Source organism: Pseudonaja textilis, chromosome Z (genome assembly GCF_049901715.1).
Source record: "Pseudonaja textilis isolate UNSWEBS1 chromosome Z, rPseTex1.2, whole genome shotgun sequence".
Lineage (NCBI taxonomy): Eukaryota > Metazoa > Chordata > Lepidosauria > Squamata > Elapidae > Pseudonaja > Pseudonaja textilis.
This window is the reverse complement of record NC_142008.1, coordinates 101336519-101358877: the sequence shown is the minus strand read 5'-3', so window position 1 is coordinate 101358877 and position 22359 is coordinate 101336519. Positions and strand designations below refer to the sequence as shown.

At 40.3% G+C, this 22359-nt stretch overlaps 1 protein-coding gene across 11 annotated transcripts in view; it reads left to right on the top strand.

The window, feature by feature from the left end:
- The window catches only part of HDAC5 (histone deacetylase 5), a 134029-nt gene continuing 111670 nt past the window's right edge, over window positions 1–22359 (top strand). For 5 of the 11 annotated variants that reach the window (XR_015740097.1, XM_087916395.1, XM_026710832.2 and 2 more), the window contains exons 1-3: window positions 1–271; window positions 6535–6602; window positions 6923–7127. Coding sequence is in view for 7 of the 11 variants with exons in the window: in XM_026710832.2 (XP_026566617.1) it covers window positions 7106–7127 (22 nt within the window). In the remaining 4 variants the exon portion in view is untranslated. Of the gene's footprint in view, window positions 272–6534; window positions 6765–6922; window positions 7128–22359 lie in introns of all 11 variants that reach the window. The other 6 variants (XR_015740096.1, XM_087916396.1, XM_087916391.1 and 3 more) reach the window with 2 other exon arrangements.

Here is a 22359-nt window from a genome sequence, read left to right as displayed (position 1 = left end):
AGTGTTTGGCGGTGGTAGCGGCGGGCGAGCAAAGCCAGCTGCAAAGATGGAGGAGAAGAGGAAAAGGAGGAGGTGGTTGTGGTTATGAAGGGTTGCCGCGGCAGGACAGCCGGTTATAGTTTTCTTGTTGGAGAGGGGAGGGAGGGTCAGGAAGAAATCGATCTAGGGTAGGCCGGGCCCAGTAATTGCAGCTTCCCATCCTGCACGCACATCTGCAAGGAAAGCAGCCGCAGCAGCAGGAACGCGCCATTTTTCCCCGATCTTCTTCCAGGTAAAGAAAGAGAGCGGGATGGCTGAAGCGTGTCGGCGGAAAGCTTGGGGTTGGTGCTGCCCATTGCGCGTGCTAGCTAGCTTGCTTGCTGTTGTTGCTGCTGCTGCTGCCGCCGCCGCCGCCGCCGCTGCTGCCGCCCCAGCCCGCCGGTGGCTTGAACGCTGGAGGTTCCGCAGCTGCTCGCCAAAGAAAGGATCTGAAACTGCAGAGCGGCACACGGCGGGAGGTGGGGGCAGGGAGGAGGTGGCGGGATCCGCGCCGGGCTGGGGTGGGGGGGTGTCTCCGGTGTGCCTAATTTTTGCCTAAAGACGTGGCTGTCCGAGCCAGGTGGAAAGAGGGTGGAAATGGAGAGGCTGAAACGCGCCCGTCGGAAAACTAACGGGCCGCTTGCGGGGCGATCATGTTGCCCAACGCGTAGAGTATACAGTCCAGGGTGGAGTTGGGGTGTTGCTTCACAAGGACACTCCGCCTTCCGCCCTGTCATTGAAGACGGTGGCTCGCTTCTCTTTGATGGGGCAGCCCAAAAGGGACCTTTCTCCCCCACTAGTGCCACTGATAAACTCCTGGACTACAACTTCCACCATTGGAAGAAGGATCTAGCGACGACCGACTGGGAATGTTGGGCTTTGTAATCTGACATATCAGTAGAATCCCAGGGTCGGAGAAGAGTAGGGAAAGCCTCGGATGTGGGGCTGCTCCTATAACAATGGAAGACTTCTCAAGGCTTTAGTGCCAGAAATGGGTGCGAGTTACAAGACAGACAAAAAGATTGGCTTTGAGCCTTTTTCAAAACACAGAAACTGTCCCTGTTACTTGCTGTGTTCAGTTCAGTAATACTCTTCTGAAGAGGTGGAGGCTTTTTTACTCTGATCTCTTCCCATCATTTTGTGTATTCTTCCACTAGCTCTTTCAGTGGTTTTTATTTCCATATTTCAACATTCTTAACTTGGTTCTGGAAATTCTTTTCCCTGTCTGTCTTGTGCAGCTTGTATGAGATTGCTAAAACAAACCATAAGCAATAAAAAAAAGACTTAAGCATCATAATTGTTCAAATCTTGTGGCAAACTTACTCTGAACCCCTTTCCATTCTTTGTTTGGGGTTTCCTTCTTCCTCCTTCCTTTTCTGACCTTTGAGACAGTAATAAGAACATATACTTTGAAGGTTGATTGTGCAAAGAATAATATTCCTGCTGATGCAGACATCACATCATATGTTTGTATCATAGAAAAATAAAATGAAGGTAAGAGAGGAAAATAAATTAGCGCAAAAGAACCTTTAATGTTCCCCTCCCCTTTTATTTGCATTTTTTGATTTTTTTTACTTCTTTGTATCTTGACAAAGCTTTTCTGTAATCTGGGAACTGTTCTTTCCTATAGCATGCCTTGGAATGTAAATTAATACGACTTAATGAATACCATGTTGATAAATTTGGGGAGTATTATTTTGCTGCAGGGCAAAAGCAAGAATTTTAAAACTAAGATATATTATGACATAAATTTTGATGACCTAACAATCTTTTGATTAGATACAATATCAAGTTAGTAGAAACAATATGGGACAAGGGGCAAAACCAAAAAAGGTAAAAGAACAAAATGTTTACAGTGTTAATTAGTAATGTTGAAACATGATTAGACCTAGAATGTGGTGCAAATAGCTTACTGTACATCTTTCCCACTTAGAATAGAATATTGCAACATTTTATTTGGGCAGTTCAACTGGCAATTACTTTATTTTGATGAAATTATGAATACTTTTCATTGGATAGATGCATACCAATTTATGATGGCTGCAGTTTTAAATTTGTAGACAAAAACCAAATGCATACTTCACAGAAAACTTGTCTTTCTTGAATAAGATATATCAGCTTCTTGTTCTCTCATGCTATGTTTAGAGGAAGTAGAAAAGACAGCAATACAAGAGTAATCAATTATATGGACTGCTGAGTTTGCAGGTCTTTATATTAGCTTTAAGAACATCTTTCTAGCCGTCTTAAGTAAAAGAAATCAAATATCCTTTCTCTGCCCATTTTCCTTGAAAATAACTTTAAATGGTTCTGAAGTATTAATATGCATAATTGCCTGTAAAAGCAGCCACAATGTCTCTAATTTTCCAAAAATAATATTTGTAAGCTTCATCACCTGATTTTTGAGATTCATGTGATTAAAAGTTCTGAAATCTTTTTGAGGTATTTTTGTTATAGCTATTTATCATCATGACTTGTTAGCACAATTGTTTCATATTCTTCTGTATTCCCACCACCTTAAAAGAATTAATTCCAGGGCAATGTGTGCACATGTATGGTTGCATGAAAGAGTTTATACAGGAAATAAGCAGAGTTTTAATTGCTAAGGCTGAACTTCTATTTGGGCTTCATTTCTTGGGAAGGGAAAACCAGAAAATTTATTTCCTTCCCTTTCAGGATCTTCATCACCGGTGGGAAGAATAATAAAAGCAACAGTAAATGGTACAATAGTTACACTGGTGTTTTTTTATTCAAAGTTTAACTATAGTTGTTCTTTTAACCCATTTCTCAGTTCTAGAGCAACTAATCAGAGCTACGCATTGCTGAACAGCATGATTTCACAATTGATGAAAGCAGAGGGGTTACTAAAATGAGCAATCCTCATAGTTAACCAAAAGTTGTCTTGTAGCTTCTGGATTCCAGAAAGTTCTCTGTTTGAAAAAGGTAACAAGAGAAGTAGCAGACCAAAAAATAAACCCGCAACAACACTAGACAACCTATGACCTGTTGGGCCAATCCTTTCAGAGATATTTACTTAAAGAGAAAAACAATGAATACAGGCAGACAAAAAAGCAGTGGAATACAAGCAGCTTCTGACTTCCTGCTGACTTCCCCATTGACATTGCTTGTTGGAAGCTGGTAGTGAACATTAGTAGTCATTTCTCCTCCTTAGCTGAACCATGAAACTACTTGCTACTTCTCTGGGGGATGTAAAGCAAGAGAGCCTTGACCACTCTCCATCCCAGGATATCTCCAATGAAAGGGTGGCTGAGGTGCAGCATAGGTCAGGAAAGGTGCATGGGTATGCACAAGAGGTGCTGCAAGGTTAGGAAAGGTCTGTGGAGCTGTGCAAGTGGCCAGTGCATGCAGGTGCAGAGGGGCTGGGAAGGGTTATGTGGGTGATTAAGTTTACACTTCCTGCTGGCTTATCCATTGACTTATGGGAAACTGGCAAGGAACATTTAATGACAGCCACATAACTAATTGATCACATCAACACAGTGGTGCTGAAGGACCATAGCTTTCCTAAATTTAATTCCCAAGAAGTAATAAGTCTCAGCATTCTGAAAGTTAGTCCCTTAAGGTATACTGGTTCAATAATTGTTGCCCTATGAGGCAATTGAAGGTTACAAACAGGCTACTAAACATGAGAGTTTTAATGGTATATAGATAGAATGGATAAATTCTTAACACACTTATATGGTCACCCACAAATGCCATTTGTCCTTCATACAGAGCTTCTTTTTGTCTCCTGTTTTATAACCTAAAAGTGTTGGACACTGATCTCACTTGTTTTCATCAATTTGTCACAGAATATTTTTAACAATTTACAGGACGTTTCGGGGACAAATATAATTGTTCTCTTGGCAGTTTTTGATTATAGAAGCTATGACCTGGCTCTTGGTACTTTTAAACATTAGTCATACTTTGATTTTCTCATAGTCTCTGGCTTATCATTGTTTTAATCCACCCTAGCATGATGTTACACTTCTATTTAGCTGTGCTTTCCAGTGGACTGTATGTACTTCATTAGTCTAAGTATTCATTCAGTAGGTAGTTACGGTTATTAGGCATCATGATCACTAGAATGGGTAATTTGCTAGTCAAGCTTGCAAATAGATTATAATTCTCTCAAAAATGGATTCAGTACAGTTTTGTTTTGGAATGGGCTGGCAGGCATTAGTTGCCTACAGAATACAATCGAGTATGTGGAAATTGCCTCAGAATACCTCTTGGAATCTGGTTTTGGTAGTTTTTTTATATCTACCTCATCAAGATATGAAGAAACTTCATCTAGGTGAACTGAATGATAAATCCTTGAGGTGGCGGATCTCTTTGCTCTTCTCTAGTAGGTGACTTACCTGATGGACCTGCCAAGAAGGTACCTTGATAGAGCACGCTTGAACTCTACTGCCCATAGAGAGTTAAATGGCATGTGTGTTATGTTTCTGATTGACATATGTAACTTGCCATGCTTTGGGTACCTCACAGGCATTTAAGAATATAACTTGTTGGACAGGAAATACCTGGTTCACAATGATGGCCTTTGCTGAATGACCATAGGTAAATCATTGTTACTTTAACCTCTACCATCCTCCACTGCCATGTGTAATGCAAAGAAAACAATGTTGACTGTTACAAAGCTGCTGAACAGGATTACCAGAAAATATGTTCTGGAATCGTGAACATATCACGTGTAAAGTTTTCAACTAGATGACCTCAGTTTTTTCCCTAACACCACTTAGAATTTCATCCCCAAATTTCTACTTTGACTCTTCTTCTTTCAGTTAGAAAAAAAGATGTGTTCCTTACAGCAGAGGTCACTGGAAGTTGTTTAGATACTATAAATCAAATTTCCCCCAATAAATACTAAAAATAGTGAAGTACAGTATTGCCATCTGTAGCCTTACTTTTTTTCCAAACATTCTTAGAAATGGGTAGGACAATTATGTTTAAATTTCTGTTGCTAAGCAACACAGTTGTTAAGTGAGTTTTGCATCATTTTTCAAACTTTCTTGTCATAGTTAAGTGAATCACCGCAGTTACATTAGTAACACAGTTGTTAAGTGGAACTGGCTTCTCCATTGACTCTTCTCAGAAGGTCGCAAAAGTTGATCACATGACCCTGGGAAGCTGCACAAGTACATGCCAGTTGCCAAGTGCCCAAATTTTATCACATGATAGTAAGGATGGTCATAAATGTAAAAACTGGTCTTAAGTTACTTTTTAAAATGCCATTGTAAATTCAACCAGTTACTAAATGAATGGTTGTATTTCGAGGATTACCTATATTAACATTTGTCTTAGACACACATACAAGTTTTTATTTTTTTGCTGTCTCAACTCTTCAGAGGGGAAAAAAGCCCCTCACCAGTCTATAATTTAATTTTTTTTCTGTAAGCAGATCAGGAGAATCCTTGTCTTACAACTATTTGTTTAAAGTTACAGTGGCACTAAAAAAAGTGACTTATTACCATTTTTCGCACTTATGACCATTACAGCATCCTTGTGGTCACGTGATCAAAATTCGGACCCTTGGCAACTGGCATGAATTTAGGATGGTTGTAGTACCCGGCATCAGGCGCTCAACTTTTGTGACCTTCTGACAAGGAAAATCAATGGGAAAGCCAGATTGACTTTAACAACAGTGTTACTAACTTAATGACTGTCGTGATTCACTTAACAACTATGGCACAAAAGGTCGTAAAATGGGGCAAAACTCCCTTAAACAACTGTCTTAGCAATAGAAATTTGGGTTTAATTGTGGTTCTAAGTTGAGGATTACCTATAGTTATAATTTGAATCTGAAGCCAGTGCCTGAATATGGCATTTGACACTTTCATTGAGACAACTCCATGCCTTTATGCATTAATGTTATATATTACAAACAAATTGAATACTTAACTGGAAAGTTAAGCCAAAGGCTTTGATTTTTCACTTTCCTTGCCACCAACAATGAAACTGCTGCTGTGCTGCCTGAGAGCCTGAAGGAAGATGATGACTTGATACAGTTGGGAATTGCACAGAAGAGCACGTAGTTTATTGTAAATAAGCTTAATAGCCAAAATCTTGAGTAATAACATTGGCATGCAGGAATTAAAGCTCTGTGGTTTAGCCTATCAGGGTAACAGTAGCCTTGATCGTGTCTGCTACACATGCTGTGCTATGGGTATCAGTTCATTCATAACTTGAGTTATTTATTGTATACTCCTTGTGTTTATGTATGAGTAAATAAAACAGTTTTATCAGTTGTTTTGTTTCTGTGGCACGTGTGGGTTTTTATGTGCAGGCAGTATCTAAAATAAACTTGGAAGATAAGAGTACAAATTCATACTGGGTTTTTTTCCCCTAGATATCTGCTCCCTATTGTGTTGTTCCCTCATGAAATGGGTAATTGTTTGCTGTGTATTTAATCCATTGAGTCTACAACCTATATATTAGTGACAGCCCGACCTAGGCTCACTGCCTTGAGCTGTCTCCTCTGCATTTGATAAAAACAGTTTTTCTCTTTTGCCTTAGATTCTCTGATTTTATCAAGGACTATTTTCAGCTGATCAGTGAATCCATGAGAGAAAATTCAAACTGAGGTAAAATAATCAGATATATAAACAACATCTGTAAAGAATGAAGAGACTTGTGGCTACTTAGCCAAATATGCTGTGATAGAAAGGTGCTGACTGGCAGTGTTGTGTTCATGTTGAAAGGAGCATGTGATAACATCATATCACTGTTTCTCTGCAAATGTGATGGTGAGCAAGATTAAATAAACTATTTTGAAATGGGTTCCTTCTGTATTATCTTGGTTAACTTCTTTTGCAGTACTGGTTGATCCTGGCTGGTTAGTCTTTTTCTGTTAGGCTAAGAAACAGAATATTAATGTTTCTTTTCCCTTTTTTTTCCCTCCAAGGGCTCCCAAGAAGGATTTCCTTTTCTCTTCAAGGGATGCTCTTACAGAATTGGCTAAACAGATTGTTCTGACTATCAATCCCCATCCGTAAGTGAAGGTGACCTACCATAGGTCCAGATCTGAAAACCAAAGCCTTCTCCTTCCTGATTTGTCATCAATCGGCCATTTACTAAGAAGGAAAACATGAGTTCCAATAATGAATCAGGTAAGTAAAAATCAGGCAAAAGGGACTGAAAAAGTGAGGCAGTTGGGTAGTTTTCTTGGGTTTTGTCAGGTTGAAACAAGGAGATGTATGGTTTGGGGCTGGTGAAGATGTGGCTATTTCAGATTCTGTTAAGGAAGGTCAGAGTTTCACTTGGGAATTTGCATCTCTTTATACCAAGGGTCTTCAAACTTGGCAAGTTTACGATTAATGGACTTCAACTCCCATAATTCCTGACCTGACTGGAGGAGGAATTCTGGGAGTTGAAGTCCACACGTCTTAAAGCTATCAAGACCCTTGCTTTATACTTTGCAGTAATTTAATTGATAATGTATTTCAAACTACCTGTAGTTGCTAAAGTTCAGCAAGGAGTAACTACTACAATCTCTCCTTCATTTGTTATAAGGGAGGTTGAAAGTTTCTATCTTTCCAGTGCTAAGCAAGCTGTTTACACACAGGCAGGCAGACAGACAGACAGACAGACAGACACAGACAGGCAGACAGACAAGCATTCTAGGAAAGAAATATACCAATTATGATTTTTTTCAGAATAATTCAAAACAATTTCTTGTGATTAAGTATGAATAATACATGTGTGTTAGAAATACATACATTAGTGGTGGATCAGTAATGAAGTTGATGCGGAAACAGCCTCAGTGATACCAGAATATAGGCAGTCCTTGACTTATGACTACAATTGGGATCAGACTTTCTGTTGCTAAACAAAACAGTTGTTAAGGACAGTAAGTCATGCCTGACTTTATGAGCATTTTTGTCATGTTGCTAAGCAAATCACTATAGTTAAGTGAATTACATTAAATGAATCTGGCTTCCCTCAATTATTTTGCTTGTCAGAAACCAGTTGTGAAGGTCACAAACAGCATGACCCCCCCCAACATGCTGCCGCCATTGTAAATTAATGCTGATTTCCACATGATTGTGGGAATGCTGTGATGGTTGTAAGCATTAGTACCCATTTTAAGTCACTTTTTTTTAGTGCAGTTTTAGTTTCAAATAGTAGATAAACTAATAGTTGTAAGTTGAGGACTACTTGTATGGTGAAGTGTAAAGAAAAGTGTGACTTGTCTGTCTGCTTGACTCCCACCACGTTGTATATCATCTATAGTAAAGAGAATAGCACTGCAGTTGCATTGCCTTGCATAAAACTCTTTGCTAATTTAGTGCCCCCAGAGATGCTGGGGTGACTCACAACTGTTTGGGAAGTTGTGGTCCTAATTTTGATTGAGACCATTTGGGGAAGGCTGTCCGACTTCTATGTACATTTCTCATTTCCTTATCGTGTTTCAATTTTAGACAAAACCATCCTTTCCTGTACACATTCTTAATAATTTTCTATCATTATATGTGGAAGAGAATTGAGTCTGATGATTTAGTGACTCTTTCAAGTTTACAACACTTGTGCATTTGAACACTTTTGGAAATTGTTGGGATGTGGAGTAAAGCCTCTTCTTCAGAATTGTGGGGATGGACAGATTGATATGGAATAAGTTGCTTTTATAGGCATTCCATCCTCAGATTGTTTATCTCTTACCAGCACTTTGAACTTAATCCGAAAAAAAAATAGTGATCAATCCTCTTGTGCTGTACAAATATGTACGGTACTTGCTCATTTGTACATCTGTCTTGATCTCATGTTCTGGGTTTTCCAACTGTGAAATTACATTTTTCTACTTTTATATTGATTTTGCCTTGTATGCAAACAATTTGAATATTTTCAGAGTGGATATATAAAATATTTGATTGACTTATAACTTGTTGAATCTTTCCCAAGAAGATTAAAGTTTCATTCCTTCGTTCAGTCATTCATTCAGTTCTCTAACTTTATTATTTTTATAAATAATTCAAGGTGGCAAATACACTTAATACTCCTTCTTCCTCCTATTTTTCCCATCACAGCAACTATGTGAAATGAGTTGGGCTAAAAAAGAATGACTGGGCCAAAGCTGACTTTTATGCCTAAGGTGGGCTTTGTACTCACAAAGTCTTCTGTTTTCTAGTCTAGTGCCGTAACCACTGAGATAGTCCATTCCTTCATACTTTCTTAGCTCAGTGTGCTCCCTTCCAGATAACCTCTGGAAGTGACAGAGGATAACTTCGTAGGACAGGCTAATGTTACCCAGCTTTTGATGGCTTTTCTAATTGGAGAACTCTGTAACAATACATAACAAAGCTTGCTATTTGCTTTTAGCTTCTAATTCTTTGTCAAACATGAATTGCAAGTAATGCCTGTTTGGGAAGAATAAGAAATACTTTTGGGCACAACTTGGAAAGAATTTTGTAGGGTGAAGAATCTACTTAAATTTCATAATTTTTCCCCGCAAGTAATTAATATAAATTTCCTGTAGAAAAAGAACAAAAAGGAAGAAGCGTTCTCTCAAAATTTGTATTCAAAAGAGAAGAAAATAGTGCTATTCCTAAAGAGTGTATTGTGTTCAAAATCCATTGTGTGAGAATAAAGGAATGCAACTTTGCTAATAAAATACTTTTCTTTAGTATTCTTTTTATGTTCATGCATAATTTTAAACATCCACAAGATTGTTTCCAAATTCATGAAGCAAGACCAAAAGGTGAGTTTAAATTGTGTTACAGAAGTTGCTGTGAGCATTATACCCTATTAAACATTAAAGAGAAATATTTGAAAAAACAAACAAACATAGCAATACATGTTGTATTTTGAAAAGAGCATAAAAGTAAAGATAGTCCAATGACATGGGCTGTGATTAGAGGGATATATCTGTCTCTTTGATGGAGTACCTGGTTTGAACACTGTATAACTGAAACAAGTCTTTTAAATTTCATTGAGTTTTAGGCAAACTTATCTTTCCAGTTGTTTTTGACTTCAAAATGTCAATGACTATGCTAGTTAGATTACTGAAATCAAACACATCTGAAGAAATTTGAGAAAGCTATTCTAGACTGAAACTGCTCATCTATTGTCAATCCCTTCAGAGATTTTTTTTTTAATTGGTAAAATTGCGGAACAGTTCTTGATCCTAGATCCTAAGTCTTAAAGTAGAGTGCATGATTAGAAAAGTCAATATGGCAGCCACAATGGTGTGATTTGCAATATACATAAAATATATATGTATATACCCACATATACATTAAAATAGGTGAAGCTTCAATTGCATCATCATAGTTGACATCTTGACTTCTTTGACCATACCCTGCTGTCACCTCTGATACAGACCAATATATTAAGCTTTCTTTTAAAAGATGGGATGCAGATATTTGTGCAGGGGACTCGACAGATAAACATAAGAAACGCAAGTCCCCTTGCTTGGCAAGGAAATGAAGAAAATGAATGAATTCTGGCTGATTACAGAATTACCCAGCTCCAAAGGACCTGTTTCATATAATTCAGGGTTAAGGGCTAGGGCTGAGAAAATTCTCTCTCTGGGGAGAAAGAATATGGAGTTATTTGGCAGGATATAAGCCAACATGGGTTAGTAGAAAAATAGGAATTGATAGAATGAAACTCAACAGCTTCCTGATAGCATCCATTCCTGGATAGGTTCAGCTAGGATATGGTAGAAGCGTTGCCCTTATACTAGAATTGGAAAAAATGCAGAATGAAGAACTGGTGGTGCTAAAATAGGGAAAGAGCTATTTGGGATCCCTGTGGAACATTTAAACTTTACAGTATAAAGAGAATTTCTGAAAGTTGCTTCTGATAGAAGCAAGTATAATTATGCATGTAATTGAATAATAATTATTATTATTTTTTATTTTAATCATGGGTTGAAATGTGTTAAAAAGCCTATTCTCTACCTGAAAACTCACTATTGGGCATAGAGTATGACTAATAGCTGAAGATAGCTTTAGTTTATTATTGCATTCCAAAATTCAGTTCAAAAGGTCCACATTTGGATCCTGTGATTTTTGAGCTAATAAGTCAAGGAGGTTAATGGTGGAATAGGAGCAGTTTCCCAAGGGTCTTTTACTTCCATTTCCACCCTTATTTCTTGGGAGGAGAGAGGGAGTGTAATGGCAAAAAATGACAATTGCTGCTGATTTTCAGCAGTTTGACCTTCATTGCTGGTAACCTGCGTTTGCCAATCCTTGTTTTTAATAACAGAACTTTTGCTGGAAACTATATAGAATGCTTTCTGGATTATTTCAGCCTTAGTCACAGATTGCTATGGGCTACAGACTGTTTTCAGCCCACTCGTGGATGCCCCTGTTAATTTTACTGTTGATACTCATATTAACTGCAGAAGACAATGTGATGTCCATGATCTGTATTATGCAAAGGTATTTTTTCAAAGAAACTCTTTACTTTTTATAATATTTTATGAAAATGTTTAATAGTAGAAAGATAATAAACTAATACAAAATTAGAAAATAGGTAAAATATAGAGAAAAAGGAAAAATAACATAAAAAAGAAAAAAAATAAAAGAAATGACTTCCCCCTTCAAGATACAATTTCAAAAAATTATTATTTTCTCTGATATTTAAACCCAGAACATCTTCTTCCCATATCTCATCTCTTTATCTGTAAAGAAATGATAAAACCTCATTATTCAGTCCTAATCAGCAAAAGTCCATTAAAAGTTACTAGTAATAATATATACAGTAGTTTAACTTCATCAACTTGATCAATTTCACATTCCTTTATTTTACTTTTAACACAGTAATATATTTCTCTCAAAATATAAAGAAGCCCTCTCCTTCTCAAATCTTACTTAGGATCTATAAACAAATCTTTAGAGATTCATTTCTTGTATCTAGTTAAAAAACATTAAAAGTTACCAGAAACAACAACGTATTAAGAATCTTCATGTTTAATTCCTTTTAAGCAACATCTATATCTGGTGGTGACACAGTGGTTAGAATGCAGTATTGCAGGCTAATTCAGCCACATCCAGGAGTTCGATCCTGATCAGTTCGAAGTTGACTATCCTTCCAGCCTTCCGAGATTGGTAAAATGAGGACCCAGATTGTTGGGGGCAACATGCTGACATTTGTAAACCATTCAGAGAGTGCTGTAAAATATAATGGAGTGGTGTATAAGTCTAAATGCTGTTGCTATATTTATTTAAACTTTAATAAAGTAAGCCAACTTTGTACTCCTTTCCTTTTAACACCATAGCCTATCACTTCCATCTGAAAATAAAGCAAAACATCTGTTTCATTGATTGCTTACTTACCTTTTGTAGATCTCCAGAGCTCACATTGGGGAAGGAGGACAGACCTCTCCACCCCTTGGCATCTCTGCAGGCCACATGGGATGGTCCCAGAAGTGGGTGCCATGTTTAGAGTAGCCACAATTCATTGTATTTCTTCAAAACTGGAGCTTACTACTAGGACAATGCCATGGAGCCTAGAGAAGCCAAAGGATGGAGTGGTCTCTTCTTCCTAAACATGAGCTCGGGAGAGCTACAAAGATAGCTTTGTGGAGACGTAGCAGCTATGTGCCCCGTCATCCCCAAAGCCTGCAAGGAGCCATGTGGGGGGGGTGGGGTGGAAATATAGCAATGTCCCCACAATCAATCATATAGATGAATGCACCTAAATTTTGTGCATATAATTATGTGGAAGCTGCAGCAGCTATAACTTTGAAACCAGGCCATAGATAGCTTTGGGACGGGGGGAAAGTCCATCATAACTTCAATCAGTTGCTAAATGTGCTACAAGTAGTCCTCGACTTACAACCATTCATTTAGTGACCATTTGAAGTTAGAATGGCATTGACAAAGGTGATTTATGACTGTTTTTCACATGACCACTGCAGGATCCCATGGTCACGAGATCAGAATTTGAATGCTTGTCAACTGGTTCATTTTTGTGACGGTTGTGATGTTCTGGGGTCATGTGATCACTTTCTGACAAGCAAAATCAATCAAGTGAAGCCAGATTCACTTAACAACTGTGTTTCTCCCTTAAGAATTGCAATGATTCATTTAACAATGGTGGCCAGAATTCACTTAACAACTGTCTTACTTAGAAACATAAATGTTGGGCTCAATTATGGTCATAAGTCAAGGCCGACCTATATCAGACTTGCAAGATTCACTTCATGAACTCTTTTATCATAAAACAGAACTGGATCATTTGGTTCTATTTCCTATCTTATCTACCTGGGAAGGCTGACATTGGCTGTGCTGAAAGTGAAGCTATCTTCAGTCCACCATTGCTGCTCTGGAAGTCCATTTTCAAACAAAATCTTAATTTAAACAGTGCATTTGTGCTTTCATAAATTGGTGGATGATTTAATTTAGTTTGTTGACGAAAGCTCTGCGTAGCTTTTCATGTTAAGGACTAACAGATCTTTGTGGGGACTTCTTTAAAGCTGAACATCTTGATGAGTTGTACTTCAAAAGGTTTCTTGGAAGCCATGCCTACTCCGAAATGTGAGGAAATTGATTGTGGTTCCACCAGAAGCATATGGTTGTGAAAATGCCTGATTAGAAGATGAGATCCAAGTCACAAAGCTTCACATTCCTGTCCAACCACAAACTAATTGATTGATCTTGTGCCAGTTCCTTTTTTTCAGTCAATTTCCCAAGATTATTGTATAGCTAAAACTGGCAAGTGCTAAATGCTGGACCGTTTCTTTACATTGTAAATATGAAGTGATATAGCAAAAGCACTTTGCACATGTTCAGAAGCCTTCTTTTGATTCTGATTGTTCTGAAGGCAGCCTTCCTGGTTTAAGATTTCAGGGTTCAACCAAGAGGAACTCATTCTGATACCTATTTTTCCCTGTTAATTTTATATGCGGCAGAAATGATATGCTGGTTTTCTCTTTGAATCAGTTGTTGATGCCCACATTAAAAACCTATCAACAAATACCAAGAAATGCAAGATGGCAGTTGAATGGTTTCCATAGCAACACCACATTTCTGTCTAGTTCATTCCCAGTCACAAGCAAGCCCTTTTCCCTCTTTACAAAAGCTAGATCAACTGGAATACAGCCTCTTTTGTTGCCGCTGAGCCCTGTGGATTTAACTGGCATGTCTAGATATGTTCAGGTGAAGTAAGGACTTTCTGTCTGCTTGTTTGGGTCCGTTCCCCTCCCCCACACACTTTAGTCCTTTTAGTCCCTACTACAGTTTTGTATTATATGTGGTGGAAGAAATAAGCTTCCTGTTTTCCTGAGCCTTTTCCCCCCTGTGTTTGGAATGTTTTGCATAAGCTTACATTGACAGTTGCAATAATGCAAAATGAAATCTATTGTTGTTATTATTATTTGTCTGCATTAGAAAAAGGGCACAATGAGAGAGGGGGTGAGCCTTATATTGTGTTGTGTAATTCTACCTAAATCATATTTTTTTGTTAAATACTAAAGTGTATCAGAATGTTCCAGAGTATGGCAGTACATGTTTCTCTTCACTAGGTTGGGAGCTGTACTTTGGCGACAGTACACAGACTTTGCGTACAAGAAGTCTGAAGTCTGCTGTCCATGGGATTTTCAGATAAAAGGGTCATGGAAAAAGGAATTATAAAGACTGCTTAAAATTGTGAAAGTTGATGGCTAAGTGAACAAAACAATGTAATTTGGCAAGAGCACTGCTATAGGTATTCCTAAGGCAAGAATATTTGAATATTGAACTAAAACTTGTAGCATCATTTACTAAAGCTTCTGGGAGTTATAGTGCAGATATCTGAAATACCTTAGTTACTCTGTAAGCATAGCTCAAGGCCACAGAATTGTGGTTAGGGAGAAGTGAAGAACTTCTCAATGTGTGTGTATATGGAATTTATTTTTTCTCACTTTTTTCAGTGGTCCAACTTGTTTCTTTTATTAATGAATATTGCATTAATGAATGTAGGTAGGAGAGGCATAAGATATACAGCATTGTGAAGTACCATTTGATATATAAATTTCAACTTTTTCATGTATGTTTTAAGACACCTTGCTGTGAATTGTTTTCACTGCTTATGTAGGTGGATGGAAGAGTACTATTAGCATGAATTAAATCAGTACATTTCTCCCATCATGGAATAATAAAATTGCTTGTTAAATGTTTTACATTTTTATTTGGTTTCATTTTGCAAAGCAAAATTCCTACATATCTTGCCAAAAGCAACATAAGAAATTTATTCTGTACTCAGCATGCCACATATTATGGATGGGAGTAAGGGAGGGATGATGAAAACTGTAATGCAACAATTAGAGACCCAATCCTTGGAAAATTACCTTTTATACTAAACATTCAGCAATAGAATTTGTAAGCCAGAGGTTGTGTCTTCAGTACATTTAAAGTGTTGACATTTTCCTGTGTGAATAAATTAACAAGAGAGCACCAAATTCTCCCCACTCAGTTTGATCCAGAGTTGAAACTCACTTACTTAGAAGGCTGGAACATAGCAGTTAAGACATATATGGGCAATTTGTGCTTCTTAGCAAATCTCAATATATCTTAGCACCTCTAGGAGCCACTTTTTCATTGCTGCATAGCTGATCAGCCATTTGGGAGAAAAAGAAATGGTTCCCTGAAGCAGAAAAATAATTTATTTCAGAAGTGCTGGTCAAAAGATGAAATCCCTCCACCTCCATTACCAAGATGTCTGGGTATGGTGAAATATTTGGGGAGGGGAGCAGTGGGACTGTGGTAACTGTGTCTGTTGTCTGATTTTTGGTCAATTTCCAGGCTAAATAATTTATAGCATTTTTCCTTTCTTTCCTTCGGTAACATCTCCGTGCAGTACAGTGAGAAGTACTTTTCTCAACTCCAAATTTATTGGAGCATTGAAGCAGAGGCCTGAAAAAAATCCATTTTTATTCTCTTCCTTCATATTGCAAGCTACTATTTGCTAATTTTGCCTTCTATCTCTTAAGCTACAAAGATATTCTTCATTTTTTTTAAAAAAAAAATGATGTTTGTGAGAAGGGAAAAAAATTCCCATCCAACTCCATTGTCATTCAGTGTCTTTATAATGACAAACTGTTTTATCATTTTGTTTTTTCTAGATAAAAATACTTTACTTCGTATTTGAGTTTCAAAATCCCTTATCAGGCAAAGATAAAAACATTTGAATTTAACTTTTATTTTGGCAGTTTGTTTCATATGATTTCATATGAAGAAATCAGTGGTCTTGAAGGAGATAGACTGTAAAGTTAGACTCCTGGGGAATGACAAAAAATTGTTGCCTGTCAGCTTCGAACTAATTCTTCCCCAAAGTCCAAGAACAAACAAAAAGTAATATTATTAAAAAGAATGGTGTACAATTTTCAAAAAAAGTACTTCACAGCATCAGAGAGTATAAACAAAGCATGTTGTTTGTATTGTAAAGATAACCAGATTGCTAACAAGGCTGCTTTAGAAGCTGTTCCTGATTGTTTCTGTGTATCAGTGAGTGCATATGTACAACCATTTCTTGAAGTGGTTGCTTTAATGATTAAAAAAGAGGCCCTTCATATATGTTCCCCTGCCTGCAAAGCACTTCTTGCATTGATTATGCACAGCCTTTCCTACTAACTTGTATGGGAAGAAATTGGAAAAAAAATATTAATATTCCACGGGGCTGGTTACTTAATGGAAAGTGCAACTTTGTAGACAGCTACAAACACCAACCACTAGGTGGTGTTGCTCAAATCTGGATGGCAAGGGCAAGTTACTAGGATGTGTTTGGGGAGATTTCTCCATGGTTTTTTTTTTGCCCTTCATTTCCCTAGACTTTTTCATTATTCACCCACTATTTTCTTACTGTTTTCTGTACATTTGAGTACAGTGTGAGACAAAAAAAAATTGTCTAGAGAAAGGGAGAGCAATAAGCAGGTCCTTCTGCACTCAAATCATGTATTTTACTGTATACTTCAGATTTTGTGTTACGTAAGAAAGTGAGCGCTACTGGAAGAGTTCAGAAAATCCATCTCTTCTAGCATGCTGTTGGATGTCTGGTCCAAACAGCTGCTGCTTTGAAGCTAATAAACAAGACTTATAATTATCCATTGGCAATAATTGATCTAATGCAGTGTTTCTCAACCTGGTTGTGGAATGCTTTAAATTGACACACAACTTAAGGTTGCTGAGGTTGAGAAACACTGATCTAATGTGTTTTCTGCACAGTAAGGTGATAAGTATAATATTAATCTCTAGCACCACACCTTTTAATCTTAATCTTTCTTTCCTTTTTCTTTGTGGTATAACTGATCGGGAAAATTATCCAAGCTTAAAATTTGTCTTTAAGATGATTTAGATGCCTCTAAACTTTATATGACTCTATGCTAGAGTTAAGAATATTGTAACAAACAAAGAAAAAAAAAGCTTTATTCTTATCAGACAGCAAGGTACAAGCATCCACATCATGGAATCTAATAAGACTAAAGAAAGGCAACCTACCATTGGTCTCAGAGTTCTCATAGTTTCTCAGTCTAAGTAACAATCAAAACATTTACAGCATGTTTTCGAAAAGTTTATGGCAATAAATACTGCAAATTGTTTGAAGGAGAAGTAAGAATCAGATATTCATATTATTTTTAGGGATCTTTTCCTTTCCCCCTTTTCTCCTCTCCCCATCCTATCCTATATTTATAAAAAATGATAATAGTGGTTACTTTATTACCAAGTTCAAAAATCCAAAAATTCCTTCATTATATTATGAACAATATAATTACACTTTATTTGGTTACTTCTATTAATGCTGCATTGAGCATTAACTTTACAGCTGTAGTTACTGTTTGTGGTATTCACAGAATTGAGGGCAGTCCCCACTCAGGTCCGCAGTTCTGGCGGGAGCGCCGATCGCTCCCATTGGCCGATGCCGTTTGACAGCCGGCTATAAAAGGAGCTGTCAAACGGCATCAGCTGTTGCCGCCAGCTGATCTGCCTTGTTAGCCTCGGCAGCCGCGGCAACCCTTTATTCTTTGAATAAAGCCTTCTAACCAAGCGCTTTGTGTCAGTCTCGTATCTCCACCGCTCCACAACACTGGCGACGAGGATGGGATACAATAAGAGGCAACCAGACATTATACAAGCTGAGCTAGTCACTAAAAAGAGCGGAGCCACTGAGAGCCGACAGCCGCTGACGCTCTCTGCGAGCGCAAAGTTTAAAAGCCTCCACAGTGAGGAGACAGACGCCGCCTGACAGGCACAGCCGCAATCGCTCTTTTAAGAGCGTGAGTTTCAAAGCCTTCACCAGCTGAGGAGACAGATGCTGCCGCCTCACGATGACTACCAGCCTGGTGTTTCCACCTTTCAAGCCAACTGCTGAGACATGGGAATCGTACAAAAATCGTTTCATCTGCTTTCTAGATGCAATAGACCTCACGGATGCCACAGACCACTGAAAGAAATCATACTTCCTTAGTTTTTGAGGGGCTGCGGTTTTCGACACCGCTACAGCTCTGGTTGCTCCTCGTTCTATTAAAACTATTCCCTGGGAGGAGCTTCAGGAGATCCTCTCCAACCACTACTCCCCTAAGCCTTCCCAAATCGCTAGGAGACATGCTTTTAGGATGAGGAAACAGTCTGAGGGGGAGTCAGCTAATGAGTATATGGCAGCTTTGCAATCAGCCGCCCTACAGTATGGGTTCAGAGATTACCTAGAAGACATGCTCCTAGATCAGATTGTCTGTGGGGTCAAGGACCTGAGTGGGGACTGCTGTCAGTTCTGTGAATACCACACTCCTTTCCCCTGGCCAGGAGCATGCGTAGTCTTGCAAATAGGCTGGCTGCCTGTGCTGGCGGCTGGACCGTCCAAGTCCTGGAGAATCTCTGGCTGGCATTGGGGACCTAGGGAAGTCCATGCTTTCAAATCCGTCAAGTCCTTGCTCACGTCTGATGCAGTTTTAATCCAATTCAATCAGCAGCTGCCCCTAGTCCTGACAGCAGACGCTTCCCCCTTTGGTGTAGGGGCAGTTCTGAGCCACAGGCTCCCAAATGGCTCTGAGGCACCAATTGCCTTCTTCACAAAATCCTTCTCTGCTGCAGAAAGAAACTACAGCCAAACTGATAAAGAGGCTTTGGCTGCAGTGGCTGCTGTTAAAAAGTTTCACAAATTCCTTTATGGTCACTACTTTGAACTTATAACAGACCATAAACCACTTCTAAGCCTTTTGTCAGGGGACAAGCAAACCCCACAGGTCCTATCACCAAGAATGACCAGGTGGACTCTGTTCCTGGCCGCCTATTCATACAAACTAGTGCATTGCCTGGGGAAGAACATGTGCCACACAGATGCCCTTAGTCGCTGCCCCCTACCAGTACCAGTCGAAGACCCTGCACCCATGCATGCCATTTTTGAGGTCAACGAACTCAATTTGCCTATTACAGCTGAAGACACTGCCACTCACTCCAAAAGGGACAGGGTAGTTGCCCAAGTCCTAGGCTGGGTGGGAAGGGGGTGGCCTGCAATTCAATACACTCCTGAATTTATGCCATTCAAGATTCGCAGGCAAGAGTTGTCATCCCTACAGGGTTGTTTGTTGTGGGGGACAAGAGTGGTCACCCCTGCCACACTACAGGAACCAACCTTAAAGGTCCTACACAAAAGCCATCCGGGCATTGTGAGGATGAAGGCCCTGGCCCGCAGCTATGTGTGGTGGCCAGGCATGGACACCCAGATCTCTAGCTGGGTAAGCTCGTGCCAGCCATGCCAAGCTACCAGACCAGCCCCACCTGCAGCCACTCCTACCAGGTGGGAGGATGCTGGGGCCCCTACATATCGACCCGGCTGGCCCAGTGCATGGGCTGACTTTCCTAGTCTTAGTGGACTCTTTCTAAATGGATTGACCTGGCTCTACTTCCTTCCACAACCACACTGGCTATCACTAGAGCCCTGACCCGAGTATTTGTCACCCATGGCCTCCCTGACACATTACATTGGTGTCTGACAATGGCCCCCAGTTCACCTCTTGTGAGTTTGAAGTATTTGCAGCCAACCTGGGTATCAGGCACATCCTCACAGCCCCTTTTCACCCTGCAAACAACGGGATGGCTGAGAGGGCAGTTAGGTCAGTAAAAGAAGCATTAGCTAGGTTTGGCCAGATAGACTGGCACTCCAAACTGTCCAGATACCTTCTGACCCAGCATACAACCCCCTGCACCACAACAAACAAGTCACCTGCAGAATTGTTAATGGGCAGGCGTCTTAGGACCACTTTGGATAGATTGCACCCCCATTACACCCCAGGCACCCCCTTGGGTTCTGATAGCCTTGCCAGGGAATTTGCCCTGCATGACCTGGTCTATGCCAGGAATTATGCAGGGGACCCATTATGGGTACCAGGACAGATTATATCAGTTACAGGGCCAAGATCCTACAGGGTCCTCCTAGATGACAGTCGTATGTGGTGCAGACACGTAGACAAGCTGAGGAGATGTTGGAGAAGGACTACTGATGACTCCCGCACCCAGCCAAGCGACCCGGTCTACCCAATGAACAACAATGGTCCCCAGCCGGGCGAACCGGTCTACCTGTCAAACGCCAAGGGACCGATCTACCCAGGGAATGACGAGGGTCCGGTCTACCCAGCAAACACCAAGGGTCCGGTCTACCCAGCAAACCCAGCAAATGCCAAGGATCCGTTCTACCCAGGAAACCCAGCCAACACCGAGGGTCCGGTCTACCCAGCTGACGCCGAAGGTTCCCAACCAGACGACCCAGTCTACCCAGGAAATGCTATGGACTCCTGACCAAGCGACCCGGTCTACCTATCCAGCTGAATGATATGCCTGAAGCGAGCTGAACGAAGAAACCTATCTGGACCACTGCCGGGCACTCGGACTAAGGCTCCTGCCGATCAGACTCGCACTCCTGCAGCTTCCAGGGCGATCCCTGGGGCAAAGGAGATTCTCTGGGACTTGGACGGTCCAGCTGCCAGCGCAGGACTACGCATGCTCCTGGCCAGGGGAAAGGAGTGTGGTATTCACAGAACTGACGGCAGTCCCCATTCAGGTCCGCAGTTCTGGTGGGAGCGCCGATTGCTCCCATTTGGCTGATGCCATTTGACAGCCGGCTATAAAAGGAGCTGTCAAACGACATCAGCTGTTGCTGCCAGCTGATCTGCCTTGTTAGCCTTGGCAGCCGCGGCAACCCTTTATTCTTTGAATAAAGCCTTCTAACGAAGCGCTCTGTGTCAGTCTCGTATCTCCGCCGCTCCACAACACTATTGTCCATCTATTAAAACAGATTTGTGGAAAAAACACAGGTAGTTCTCCAGTTACGGCCATAATGGAACTTGCCCAAGATGACCTTGCTGTATGAGCTTCACCCTCTGCTTTTCTTAATATGGTAGTTAAGCGACTGTGCGGGTCATTAGGTGGAACTCAGGGATGGGGGAGGCTCTGAGAGTCCTAGCATAGGGACGGCCTATCTGCCCCAGACTTCCCAAGGCCTCCCACGGCCTCTGAAACACCTCATGTTCTGCTTCCTGCCCCTTAGGGTCCCCAGTCCTTAGGCCTGTTTCCTACCCATCAAGTCCCTGCAGGCATCTCGACCACCCACCCTTCCCGATCCTCACAGGGCTTGAGCTTCCTTCCCACCCTCCCATCATAATTGAACTCTTACTTGAAGCTCTTCAGAGCTCAGGAGGTCAAGGGAAAGAAGGGGAACAGGCTGCTTCTTTGTTAGGCCATATGATGCAATTTCGGAATTCATCATTTTCTAAGCAGCCACATCAAAAAATGTGTTAGTAGAGCAAAGCAAGGCATTCCATTGTTGGGCTGCACTGTGCACTCCTGAACCACCATTTTCCTAGCAACTACATTTCAATGCAGCTGCTCAAAAAATGGCTTCTGCTTCTGGGATTGGACCATGTGTCCCAGCAACAGAGTGGACCATCTTCCTTCTCTAGCCTGACTCCTGAGCTTGAAAAGTAAGTGAAGAGGAGGATGTGGTGTCCAGTAGGGTGGGAAGCAGGCCCAAGACCTGTGGGGACTCTGAGGAAGTGGGAGTGGGAAATAGATAGGGTCTGCAGCACCCTTGTTGTAGGTTGTAAGAATAAATGACACCAGGGCATTGCAGCAGCCATTAACTTTGGACCGTTCATGGGTAGCTTTCTTTTTGGGGGGATGTCTACCGTAACAGTCGCTTACTGACCTGACACAAGTTGAGGATTACCTGTAAATGTTTAAATGAAGAAAGAGAAAAGTAGCAATCAAACCGAGATTACCTGTAACAAATATACTGATAAACAAATATGAGAAAGAACAGGCAGTTGAAACTATGCACTTAACATCTCACCCCTTTGCTAAACTTAGGAGATGGGTAAGTCCTTTTCCACAGTATAGTAACTGAATGGCAGCTAAACCTCTTACTGCTCAA